Raw genomic sequence first — 13,600 nt, forward strand, 5'->3', positions numbered from 1 at the left:
TGATCTATAAAGGATCCAAGATCATGTCATTCCAGAACTTTTCCCCAGCTCTGGTCCGAAAGAGGAAGGCATTCGATGAGGCGAAGAAGTGTTTAAGGGACTTAAATATTCAGTACTCCTTACGTTACCCAGCGACGCTATGCTTTAACCATGAAGGATCCGTGTATAACTTCGGATCGCCAGAAAAGGCTAAGGAATTTTTGGACTCTCTTCGATAAATTATAAGAGATAATGGATGTTGGTTTGCCTTTCCCCCACTCCGGTTTATATCCCCCCACCTTTTTCTTACCTTACTGTTTAATATTATCTTGGGGGGTGGGGAGAGGGATTTATTTATTTGTTCTCTATTTAATGATTTTCTCCACCCATTGGGTTTTTTTTTATTTATGTGTGTATATGTGTGTATATAAAGATATATGTATGTATGTGTGTGTATATATATATTATACATATAAGCCGGGGGGTTTAGTTAATGTTGGTGGGGGGAGGTGGTTACCTTATTCTATTTTACCTCTGTCTCTAGGAGCAGGGTTGTTTTCCCTTGTTATTTTGTATTATTATATTTAATTATTATTTGTTGAGGTTGTAATTTTATAGTTATATATGTTTATACATGGTATTAACATTACCAAATATATCCAGGTGTTGGTGTGGGTGGGGTGGGGAGGTGCTCACTGTTAACTCTAGTTTTGTATTATACCTGAATTCTCCTCATCCTATTGAGGAGTGCCTGGGTCAAGAGTGGGGCATTGGTTGGGAGAGGATACGATGGACCTTTGGAAAGGAAGTGACACCCCCTGGGAACAAGGGGGAAAATCTCCATTTAAATACTTTTTTTTATTATTTAGAAATAGTTTTTTTTTCTGTTGTGTGTGTATTAGAGAGTCTTTATTTTTGTGAATTTTATATGCTCTATGCTCGGGATGTTCTGGATAGGGTTTTCCTCCCGAGGGGTCTTGCTTTTGCCCGGATGATTATGGTTGATCAGTCAGTTAAGTGGTGCACCTGGAATGTCAAGGGGAGTAATTTGCCAGTCAAAAGGAAGAAAATATTATCAAATCTTAAGAAAGAAAGAGTTGATATAGCTCTCCTACAGGAGACACACCTGTTGGATAAAGAACACTTGAAATTACGACAGGGTGGATTTGATCAGGCCTTTTTTTCTTCTTTTAGCACAAAAAGTAGGGGAGTTGTTTTCTTATTCGGAAGAATTTCCCTTTCAAAATCCTAAATCAGATAAAAGATGAATCTGGACGATATATTCTGATTAAAGTCCTTATAAATGGAGAGGAATATGGGATTTTAAATTTGTACTGCCCCCTGGCACACCCCTTTAAATTTATAACGGAAGCCTTCTCAAAATTGATGGCTCTTGGTGCCCGTCATACAATTAAAGTCTCCGCCTATAATTGTATTATGGATCCGGAAATAGATAGGATTCCCAAGAGTACTGCAGAAGTATCTCCCAGATCTAGACAATTGGTGGATCTGAACAAAGAATTAGGATTAGTAGATGTATGGAGATGTCTTCATCCACAGGGCAGAGATTTTGCTTTTTACTCCAATCCACATAAATGTCATACCAGAATTGATATGTTTTTTGCCCCCTCGATTTTTTAAAATTCCATATCATCCTGTAAAATAGGTAGTATAGCAATTTCCGACCACGCTGCTGTATATATGGAAACTAAGGCAAGGAACAACGGGACATCCCCTCGGCATTGGCGTATGGACCCCTTCCTAATGAAAGATAGTAAATTTGTAAAGTACTTCTCTCAAGAATTTAAAACTTTTTTAGAAATTAATTTAGGTACAGCTAGAAACCCATCAATGATGTGGGAGACCATCAAAACTTACGCACAAGGTTTGATCATCTCCTACTCAGTGACCCAGAAAAAATTAAAAGGAGAACAACAGCGTCTGCTCGAAGCTTGCTTAAAAGCAGCTGAAACAGCATACGCTGATAGACCTTCTATTATCAAATTGCAAAGGATTACGGCACTTAGGACAGCTCTAAAAACTACACTTACCCAAATGGCTAAGAGGGAAATATTATTTGCAAAACAAAGGTTATATGAATTTGGCGACAAACCGGGTAGATACTTAGCATTTCTTGCAAAGAAAAAAGAAGGCCCCTCAAACTATCACGTCTATCAAACAAAGTACGGGTATTTTGACTCATGATCATAAAAAGATTAATGCAATCTTTAGAAAATTTTATTCCGATTTATATAAATCGCAGGATTGTGAAGACAGGACTAGGAGGATGCAATCATTTTTTAAAAATTTGACCTTTCCGGGCCTAACTCCGGAACAGGTATCGGTCTTAAATGCTCCTCTTACACTCCAAGAAATACTTGATGCAATCAGGCAACTTCAGAGCAATAAGGCACCTGGCCCAGATGGTTTTCAAGCTGAATTCTTTAAAGAATTTACAGAAATATTGGCTGGTCTACTTATGGACATGTATAACTATGCATATAGTCAGGGCTGTCTCCTGCCTTCGCTGAAAGAGGCAAATATCTCTTTTATCCTTAAAAAAGGAAAGGATCCAGAAGATTGTACGTCATACAGACCAATATTCTTGCTAAATGTAGATTTTAAAATCCTTTCTAAAACGTTAGCATTGAGACTAGAAAGGGTACTGCCACATATCATAAAGGTGGATCAGATGGGATTTATTAAGGGCCGTAGATCATCCAATAATATTAGAAGGGTTTTGAATATGATTCATGCCTGCCATCAGGGAAAGATACCAGGAGTAGTAGTTTCATTAGACGCAGAAAAGGCATTTGATAGGGTTGAATGGTCATATTTGTTTTACACATTGGAAAGGTTGGGGGTTGGAAAGGTGTTTACCAAATGGGTCTCAACATTGTATAGTGATCCCAAAACAGTTGTGGTTACCAATGGATTAGGTTTGGATAGCTTCAGTGTGGGTAGGGGCTGTCGTCAGGGATGTCCTCTCTCGCCATTGTTATTTACGCTAATAATTGAACCACTAGCAGAAGCTATACGGGCTGATCCTAATATAACAGCCCCGAGGATTGGTACAGGTAAACATAAAATTACCCTTTACGCAGATGATTTTTTTCTATTCCTCAGTAATCCTTTGATGTCCGTGCCTCGCTTAATCCAAGTTATTAATATATTTAGCGCATTCTCAGGCTATAAAATTAATTTCTCAAAATCGGAGGCTATGCCAATGGGTGGCCTTGCTATGATACCCCACTTAGTGGACGGATCCCATTTTCCCTTTCGTTGGTCCCTGGAGGGTTTCTTATATTTAGGCATTTTTATTACCCCAGTATTTGGTCAGTTATACAAGGCTAACTTTGTGCATTTACTGGAAAGGATAAGGCAGGACCTCCAGCGATGGGGAGACCTTCCAATTTCCTGGCTGGGTAGAATAACACTAATTAAAATGAATGTCCTGCCCCGTCTCCTATACCCTATGAGAATGCTTCCGGTGATGCTGCCGAGGCTGGTACTACGTAAATTATATGGCTGGTTGGGTTCCTTTATCTGGGATCATAGACGGCCCCTCATTAAGCTGAAGAAGCTACAGCTTCCACAGGTAAGGGGAGGATTGGACTTCCCAGATTTTAGGAAATATCAGTTAAGTTTCCTATCAAGTTACATAGCTGATTGTGGATCAGACAAGACCCAATCAATCTGGCTGGACATCAAGGCTTCTCAAGTAAAATGCCCACTTATTAACCTTTTATTTTCAGACAAGAGGAAAATCATTATGGATCACTGTAAAAACCCTATAATACTAAATACAATCAAGGCTTGGAATATAATGCGGCAAAATGAAGGCAACTCACATAAAACATCCCCCTATGCGCCGATAGTGGGAGCATGGGGATTCCAACCGGGGTTTACAGATGCCACTTTTAAACTCTGGAGATCCAGGGGTATCTCATGTCCAGGGGACCTATTTAAAGATGGGGTCCTGATGTCTTTTGAACAGCTGCGTCAGAAATTCGGATTACCTAATGGAGACCTCTATCGATACTTCCAAATTCGAGATTATATACAGAAGACGACTACGTTATTAGATAATCTTTATAAATCAGATAGAGAATGTAGAGTACTACGACCAATGGGGGTATCCTCCATCAGTACTATTTATCATTTACTACATGATGAAGTATCGGGAGATATGGACAATCTGCTTAAAACATGGGATCAGGAATTGGGATTAGAAATCTCTATAGAAACCGTGGAATGACATTTGGGAAAACGCCAGAAGAATCACCATCTGTAACAGAACTCAGGCTATCCAGCTGAAGATACTTCATAGGGTCGATATAGCACCAGATCGATTGGCAAAATTTAAGGCTGGAGCATCTCCAATGTGTCCCAAATGTAAAATAGAGGTGGGCACTCTTGTACATTGCTTATGGACCTGTCATAAGATCCGTAGATACTGGACTAAAGTAGCAAGTACCCTGACAGAAATTTTAGGAACGGAAATTAAAGTGGACCCTGTATCTCTCCTTTTGGGCTTTTCGAACTTTCCCTCCCTGGATATGCACGGGAAGAGACTATTTTCTATTCTCTCTTTCTGTGCAAGGAAAAATATTTTGGTAAACTGGGTGGCTGAGGGCCCCCCTGGACTTTCAAATTGGCACAGATTAATTATGGAATGTATTCCCCTTGACTTCCTTACAAATATGGTGCACCGAAAGACCGAATTATTTTATAAAATATGGCAGCCCTTCTTGAATTATATGAATACAAGGGTTTTTATTTAATTGAGATTACAAACCTGGCTGGTCTGGGGCTCCTTGGGAGAGGAATCCTGCACAAATACGGGTTTTGTTACATTTGATGTTAACACATTCCGAGCATATATCTCACTACCCAATTTCTATGTTATCCATTTTTTTTGTTTTTTTTTCTCTTTCTTTTATTGAATAATGTAAGAGACTTAAATATACACTCTGGTTAGTTGTAGGTTAGATTAGTAGTTAGTTGAGTTTTGTTTTCTTTCTCTCTCTGTATTTCTCTTTTGTTAAACTTTGGTTATTATATATTTAAGATTTAATTGTATATCAATGTTTGTACTTAAGAGTTTTGTTTATTTTCGTAAACTTGTAAAAATGTTAAATTTCTAATAAAAATATCTATTTAAAAAAAAGATAAGCCCTCCAGTCCAGGCAGCATCCTGGTAAATCTCCTTTCTTGGTGTTTAGCTGAGATGTCATTGGAGCCTAATTACTGAGTGGGCCCCCTGTTGTTCTTCGGTGGGCAGACTTTATACAGTGGTCTTTCCCCACCGCGCCTTGGCGGCAGGTGCCCCAAGCTTCAGCACGTCCCTCAGCACATTGTCCTGGACCTTGGGATGTGCCAGTATGCAACACTCAGTCAGGGTCACGTCTTTTAGCTGGAAGACTAACAGGTTTTGGACAGACCAAAGAGCATTCTTCACCGAGTTGATGATCCTCCAGGCACAGTTGATGTCCGTCTCAGTGTGCAACCCGGGGAACAGACCATCGAGCACGGAGTCCCACGTCACGGAGCTGCTTGGGACAAACCTTGACAAACACCACTGCCTCCCCCTCCAGACTTCCTTCTGGATTTTAAAGCGAGTGTCAGGGATTTGTTTTACTTAACCACCAGAAGTTATTGAAAAGCAGGTTATACCATTTTTCACACTCCTTTTACAGATTATAGGAGAGGTGCTTCTCTTTGGATGTGTTAGTTTTGGTTCTCAGAGGGGAGTCAATCTCTGCTTTATAACTCTATCAACATTTTGGCACTGAGATCTTTTACGAGCAGGACTGGTAACTGGGTGGATGTTGAATTAATTAATTAAGGGCAGATTGGTGCTGGGTAGCCAATCACAGAGAATGTCAGCAAAAGAGAGGAAGATAAAAATGAACCAGTTCTGACAAGGGCTTTGAAGCCTTGAGTACATTTTGAAAAAGCTTCCGGACAATGCTGCTGTTTTTTGCTCACTCATTCTTTTGTTTTGATGCATTGTCGATTTGTTCTGATAAGAAAACCCCTCTCTAAGAAATGAGTGAATGATTCTTGAAGTTTACTGGCCGTGTTTGCATTTGTCAGTGACTTTGAAATTCAAGGAAATCGTACAGTTTAATTGGCTGTGAAAAGCTGCATTAACCAAGGATTTCTGAAGGCCTGAGTACCCATCATGAAACTGATGAACTGACAAATTACAATTCTTTATTTATTTCTCTTCATTTATCCTTTAAGTATGTATATGGGCAGGGGCTCTGGTTAAAGAAGACTAGGCTGATATTATTGATATTAAGTAGATTGTCTTGTTCAATAAGATCATAAGATACAGGAGCTGAATTACATTGTTTAGTCTATAGAGTCTGCTCTGCATTTTGATCATGGCTGGTACGTTTCTCAAGTCCATTCTCCAGCCTTCTCTCCATAACCCCCGATCCCCTTGTTGATCTAAAACCTATCTCGGTCTTAAATGCACTCAGTGACTTGGCCTCCACAGCCTTCTGGAGCAATGAGTTCCACAGATTAACCCCTCATCTAGCTGAAAAATGTCACTTTATTTCACTTCAAAAGGGTAGCATCTTCACTCTGAGACTGTGCCCTCAGGTCCTAGTCTCCACTATTCATGGAAACATCATCTTCACATCCACTTTAAGTTAGCCTCTCAGTATTCTCTAAGTTTCACTCAGACAACCCAACATTCTTCTAAACTCCATTTAGTACAGACCCAGCAACCTCAACTCCTCCTCATATGACAAGTCCTTCATGCTTGCAAACTTTTTTGGGACCTCCTCCAATGCCTTTCCTTAGATATCAGGCTTAAAACTGTTCTCAATATTCCAAATGCAGTCTGACCAGAGCCTGATACAGCCTCAACAGTACATCTCTACCCTTGTATTCTAGTACTCTTGAAATTAATGCTAACATTGCATTTGCCTTTCTGACTGCCAATTGAACCTGCATGTTAAACTTGAGATAATTCTGAACTAGGTCTCCCAAATGCCTTTGTGCTTCAGATTTCTGAAGCCTTTCCCCATTTAGAAAATAGTCTATGCCTCTTTTCTTCCCACCCAAGTGCACAGCCTCACACTTTCCCACATTCTATTTCATTTGTCACTTCTTTGCCAACTCTCCTACCCTGTTCAAGTCCTCCTCTAGCTTCTCTGCTTCCTCAACACTACTCTCTAGCTTTTCTTGTTGTTATTTATCCTCGTTCTACTAAAGTTACTTTTATAATAATTAAATTATCAATTTCTGTTCAATTTATAAACTTGGCGTCAAATATCTGTCTTTCTTAAAATGTGGAAAGGAACAACTGAGTGATTTTGATGGTCTTTGTTTAATTTTACTGTGTTACAAATCCAAGGATAGGTAAGCTGATTTTGTTTGGCTTACTGTCTCCATGTCATAGCACTTTAAGCAGAACAGTGATGTTATTGAAAACCAATAAAACAGGCTGAAACAAAATATTACATCACATGGCACGGCAAGCACAGGGTATAAAGAAAGAACTTCATGTGCAACTGGCCGCTACAATTAGGGTAGAGCAGCCTGCTTCAGAAGACATGCCAGGAGAACTGTTAATGGACTGACTGCCTGAGACAGATCATGGTCCATGGCACTTCAAAGCATCTAGTGACATTGTGAGTACGTTCTATTGTTCAATAGTTTAAAAAGGTGTGCCACATTAAGTGAAATGGATGCAAGTTATTGAGTGGAGTTTTGTCTTGCACCCTACCTCTGCACCAGGAAGCCTAGCTTCAAGTCCTACCTGCTCCAGAGGTGTGCAATAACATTTGTTGATTAGAAAATATCCACAACTTATTGTGTGTAATTGATATCTGGGCCACAACCTTTAAACACAATGAGGGTATTACAGTATAACATACTGAACAGAAAGAAACTGATCAAATCTACATTCTAGAAAAAGGCAAATTTACATGGTGATATAATGTACCTTTATAAAGTTTGTAAATAAAATCAATTTTTGAAGAAGAATGGAATGGCAAACTATAGTTAAGAGAGATACAAAATACTGGGATCTTTTTTGCAAATCAAAGTTAAGAGGAGATCCAACATGAGATTGTAACACATTAGGGTTATTCGCATAAAACAGATTTCTTTGGTTGAGGAGTCAATGATGAAGGAGCCTCAATTTACTATGATCACTGAGGAGCAGAGAAGTTAGGTAAGCTTTCTCAATAAATTTTGGATGCTTTGTCACAGAGAGTAGTTAAAAAGAAATAATTGCACTTTCTGGAAAATTGTATAACTATTTGATGCAAAGGATGACCTAGGGAACTGAGGAAACAGCAGGTCAGCTGAGTTAATTTTAGATCATTCTAGCTAAGATATTGCAAGGTGGAGTAAAATACAATGATAGTATACAGACAATTGCTCAACAGTACTTCTGACAATGTAATATTTGCACAGTATTGTCAGCCTAGTACGTTTGAAGTGATGAATGGGTCCGTCCACCTCCGAGGAGAAAGTGATGATTGCACATGCTGAAGATCAGAGTTGTGAGTATGGTGCTAGAAAAGCACAGCAGATGAGGCAGCATCCAAGGGATAGGAGAATCAACACTTTGGGCACAAGCCCTTCATCAGGAAGGGCTTATGCACGAAACATCGATTCTCCAGCTCCTTTGCTGCTGCCCAACCTGACGCGCTTTTCCAGCACCATACACTTGACCCCGTATACTTCTGACTCAAGAGGCAAGAATATTACTAAAGTCAATTTGGAACTGAAAGATCTTCTTTCAATCTGCATTACGAAGCTTAAATTAATTAGACACTCCTGTTCAGGATTTTGCAATATCTGATATTATTTAATGTTATAGAGTCATAAAGATGTACAGCATGGAAACAGACCCTTCGGTCCAACCTGTCCATGCCGACCAGATATCCCAACCCAATCTAGTCCCACCTGCCAGCACCCGGCCCATATCCCTCCAAACACTTCCTATTCATATACCCAAATGCCTCTTAAACGTTAATTATACCAGCCTCCACCACGTCGTCTGGCAGCTCATTCCATACACGTACCACCATCTGCGTGTAAAAGTTGCCCCTTAGATCTCTTTTATATCCTAAACCTATGCCCTCTCGTTCTGGACTTCCCGACCCCGGGAAAAGACTTTGTCTATTTATCCTATCCAATCCCTTTAGATGTGATGTAACCGTCGACCATTAGGGATGTCTTATACACTTTAATTATCACCTAAAAAAAAAATCAACTTGTCTAGACATGGTAAATTTTTCTGTAGATTGCAAAAGAATAAACAAAATTGGATTATTGAAACTTACCCTTTGTGCTGACAAAGACTGATTACTTTCTCGTAGAGCAAGAGAAGTAAAGTACTGCACACACTGATCCACTTCAGATTGTGGTAGAGAGGCCAGCAGATTTCTGAGCTCATCTTCAATGCAGGAGTTCTACACACAGGAAACACAAGAACAGGATTTTATATATAAAAACACAATTAATTGCCTGGAAGGCTGCTTAATGACAAAAGTTTTGGAAAATTATACATTGCCTCCAGGTTCACAAGATGCTGAATGGGTTCAGAAAAGATATACAACGATGTTGCCAGGATTGGAAGATTTGAGTTATAGGGAGAGGCTGAACAGGCCGGGGTTGTTTTCCCTGAAGTGTCAGAGGCTAAAGGATGACCTTATAGAGGTTTATAAAATCGTGAGGGGCATGGATAGGATAAATAGACAAAGTCTTTTCCCTGGGGTGGGGAGAGGGGAAATATATAAAAGGGACCTAAGGGGCAACGTTTTCATGCAGAGGGTGGTGTACGTATGGAATGAGTTGATTTAAAAGGCATCTGGATGGGTATACGAACAGGAAACGTTTAGAGGAATACGCGCCATGTGCTGGGAAATGGGACTAGATTAGGTTCAGATAACTAGTCGGCATGGAGGAGTTGGACAAAGGGTCTGTTACCGTGCTGTAAATCTCTATGAATTGAGAATGTGTTGATGGAAAAAGCACAAGCAGGTCAGGCAGCATCCAAGGAGCAGGAAAATCGACATTTCGGGCTGAAGTCCTTCATCAGGAAAGAGACTGGGAGCCTTTGAGGTGGGGAGATAAATGGGAGGGGAGGGTTGGGGTGTGGGGCTGGGAGAAGGTAGCTGAAAGGGCAATGGTTGGATCGAGGTGGGGGTAAAGGTGATATGTCAGAGAGGAGGGTGGAGCGAATAGGTGGGAAGGAAGATTGACAGGTGGGACAGGTCATGAGGGCAGTGCTGAGCTGGAAGGTTGGAACTGGGGTAAGGTGGGGGGAGGGGTAATGAGGAAACTAATGAAGTCCACATTGATGCCTGTTTTAAAAAAATTCTCAAGGTCAAGGACCAGGCTCGCAGGAAAGTAGTCTGACACAGAACAAACAGCCAAGAGGCGTGTCTGCTAGAATATAAGTGTTTTATTCCCCGCAGCGTCGCCACAACCAGGTCTCGTACTTACAACGGGTCTGGTTTATACTCACTCTACGTGTTACCGGAACTGGGAGCTGTCAGTTCTCGTAGAGCGGTTGCCAACAACCCACGCTCGGCGGTTAAACGCAACCCCGGAGCAGACTCTACCGAACTGGAGACTTTTCCAGCTGATATACTCTTTTCGAGATCTAAACATTCATGTGAACAGCAGAGCAAGGCTGAAAAACACATTCCATTCTGGTCACATGCAGATAAGAAGATTCACACGGGAAGGTGTGTAATAAGATTCACACGGGACTAAGCGACACCTTCCATTTTCGGTTAGATTCACACATGTATTGGGACACAATTTTAACCCTTTCACCACAATGCCCTGGGGTTGAAGGATTCCGAGGCAGAAGAAAAGGCGTTCTTCCTCCAGGCGCTGGGTGGTGAGGGAGTGGCGATGGAGGAGTCCAGGACCTGCATGTCCTTGGCAGACTAGGAGGAGGAGTTGAAATGTTCGGCTGCGGGGTGGTGGGGTTGATTGGTGAGGATGTCCCAGAGATGTTCTCTAAAGCACTCTGACAGAAGACGTGCAGTCTCCCCAATGTAAAGGAGATTGCATCGGGAACAATGGATACAATAAATGACATGTGTGGAGGTGCAAGTGAAACGTTGATGGATGTGGAAGGCTCCTTTGGGGCCTTGGACGGAGGTGGGGGGGGGGTGTGGGCACAGGTTTTGCAATTCCTGTGGTGGCAGGGGGAAGGTGCCAGGAAGGGAGGGTGGCGTGGGCCTGACCAGGTAGTCATGGAGGGAACAGTCTTTGCTGAAAGCAGATAGAGGTGGGGAGGGAAATATATCCCTCATCATCCGCCAACATTTCCGCCACCTAAAAACGGACCCTACCATCATGAATATATTTCTTTCCCCATCCCTATCCGCAAAGACCGTTCCCTCTGCGAATACCTGGTCAGATCTGCGTCCACTAACAAGCCACCCTCCCTTCCTGGCACCTTCCCCTGCTACCGCAGGAATTGCAAAACCTGCACTCACACCTCCCCCCTTACCTCCAAGGTCCCGAAGGAGGCTTCCACATCCAAAGTTTCACCTGCATTTCCACATGTCATTTATTGTATTCGTTGCTCCTGATGCGGTCTCCTCTGGCCTCTTAGGTCAAAATTGCTGGAAGTAGCCAAAAACATAAGCTCCAGAAATGCAGTTGTCACATTTGGATTCAATGTCACAAGAAGCTCAAATATCACGACTGCGCTGATTGACATCCCATCTTCAAATGTCAACTCCACACTCTGCCTCTCTCAGCATCCAATTGCAGAGCACAACTTTAACCAATTCATCTTACACTGATGTGGAGGTGCAGGTGTTGGACGGAGGTGGACAAAGTTAAAAATCACACAATATCAGATTATAGTCCAACAGGTTTATTTGGAAGTACAGGACTAACTTTCAGAGCACTGCTCCTTCATCAGGTAGCTAGTGGAATAGGATGATAGGACACAGAATTTATAGCAAAAGATCATAGTGTCATACAGTGATGCGATATATTGAACAAATCTAGATTGCTGTTAAATCTTTCATCTTTTAGAACAGGTCTTAATTCATTAATATGTAAATCCCAGGACTGCTTTCAAGTCACATTCCAGACATAACAAGGTCTTATAGAAAAAAGGTGACATCTCAGCTCAGACAATGCATTAAAGGTGTGAGCTCCTAAGTTATTGCAAGTGTGTCAGTAGTACATCAATTATCTCTGCTTTTCAAGCTCTGTCAGACAATGCTTCCTCCAGTTTACCCGCAAAGTTAATCAAACTGAGTTTTGAAAATTTCCTTAAAACTAGAGGGAGAACTCTGCCACTTGCTGGAAATCCTTTGCACTCCCGGTTCAATGTTTTAAGTATAGCAAAGAATCTGCTTTGTCCTTGACTTGTATTATTTACTAATATTACATCCCAAATCTTCATTGCTTCTGTTTCAAATCCATTCCTGGTCAAGAGCTCTCACATCTTGTCATGACTTGCTGGGGTATGATTTGGAGGTGTTTACCACAACTGTTGACTGTCATCACACTCTCAACTATCAGAACATTTAGTGACAAGTACCAGGTATAGCAGGAGAAGTGGTGATAGCACAAGTATAGGCAGCCCCATGGTCTGATGCTAACTCCCTGCTTGTTCTCCTCCAGATTGTGATTGTACAGGGTGGAAGATTCTCCTTCCGTGGGATGGTAAGAAGCAATACCCCCAACTGACGAAGTATGACTATACTGGAAGGTCAATAAACAAGTAGTATTGGCTTGTTGTTGTCAGCTTTCATTTTTGGTAATATATGCATGCGGCATGCATGAATACAAGAAACAGTCGTCTGTTGTGAGTTCTTAACATGCTCATGGAACCTGTTTATGAATCTGCATAACTTTCCACAATGTGGGCAAGGACTGAACTACAGACCCACAAAATGCTGAATGACTTTATGCGTTGAGGGCAAGTAAAACTTAACATTAGAATGGCCACGTGCTATGGAGATAATTAGACATAAGACTGCATGAGTGCATTGTGTGCATTCACCATGACAACTCAGGAATCCTCAACATCCCAAGGTTTTGGGAGGCTGACAGATGGGTTGGAAAGGTTAAAGGACACAGGACATGCAGCATGAGGCACAGCTGAAAAGCACTAAAGCCTGTGGAAATCAAGGGTTTAATCCCTCCAAATTCCTCTGCATAGTATTTTCCCATTATAGTCTTTTTCTACGATGAAAACAATGCACAAGAGAGGACAAGATCATTTCACACATTGCACTGCCCTTGCCCATCTCTCTATCCTTGAGCCATGGCCTCCTGCCTTTGGTTCCCCTTCAGTCATGCCTGGCCATCCATTTAACAGCTGAATGGCAAGATAGCCATCAAATCACAGCATTTCCCTGAGTGTTGAAGCACTGACTGAGAACTCCACAGCATTGCCTCTGCTTTTGAGCTGCAGCTTGAGCCCAACCCAGTTATTCTCAGAACAACTTGGGTTCCAAATCAGCCATGATGAAGACCTTCAACCTGTACTTTTGTTGCTGCTTGGTCAAGGTCTGTGATCTGGAGGGGCTCAGGATTAAGTAATTGACTGCTGAGTACATAAAATAATAACATAATTTGAAACAGATTTTCATATCTTATG

At 41.4% G+C, this 13,600-nt stretch overlaps 1 protein-coding gene across 12 annotated transcripts in view; it reads right to left on the reverse strand.

Annotated features, from left to right (window-relative positions):
- The window catches only part of serac1 (serine active site containing 1), a 178,187-nt gene that overhangs the window by 94,360 nt on the left and 70,227 nt on the right, over nt 1-13,600 (reverse strand). For all 12 annotated transcript variants that reach the window (XR_015758475.1, XR_015758479.1, XR_015758478.1 and 9 more), the window contains exon 7: nt 9,297-9,425. Coding sequence is in view for 8 of the 12 variants with exons in the window: in XM_087991483.1 (XP_087847609.1) it covers nt 9,297-9,425 (129 nt within the window). In the remaining 4 variants the exon portion in view is untranslated. The remainder of the gene's footprint in view (nt 1-9,296; nt 9,426-13,600) is intronic.

The sequence above is a fragment of the Chiloscyllium plagiosum genome, unplaced genomic scaffold (genome assembly GCF_037043375.1).
Source record: "Chiloscyllium plagiosum isolate Xiang-an unplaced genomic scaffold, Cpla_swu_hap1 HiC_scaffold_10, whole genome shotgun sequence".
NCBI lineage: Eukaryota > Metazoa > Chordata > Chondrichthyes > Orectolobiformes > Hemiscylliidae > Chiloscyllium > Chiloscyllium plagiosum.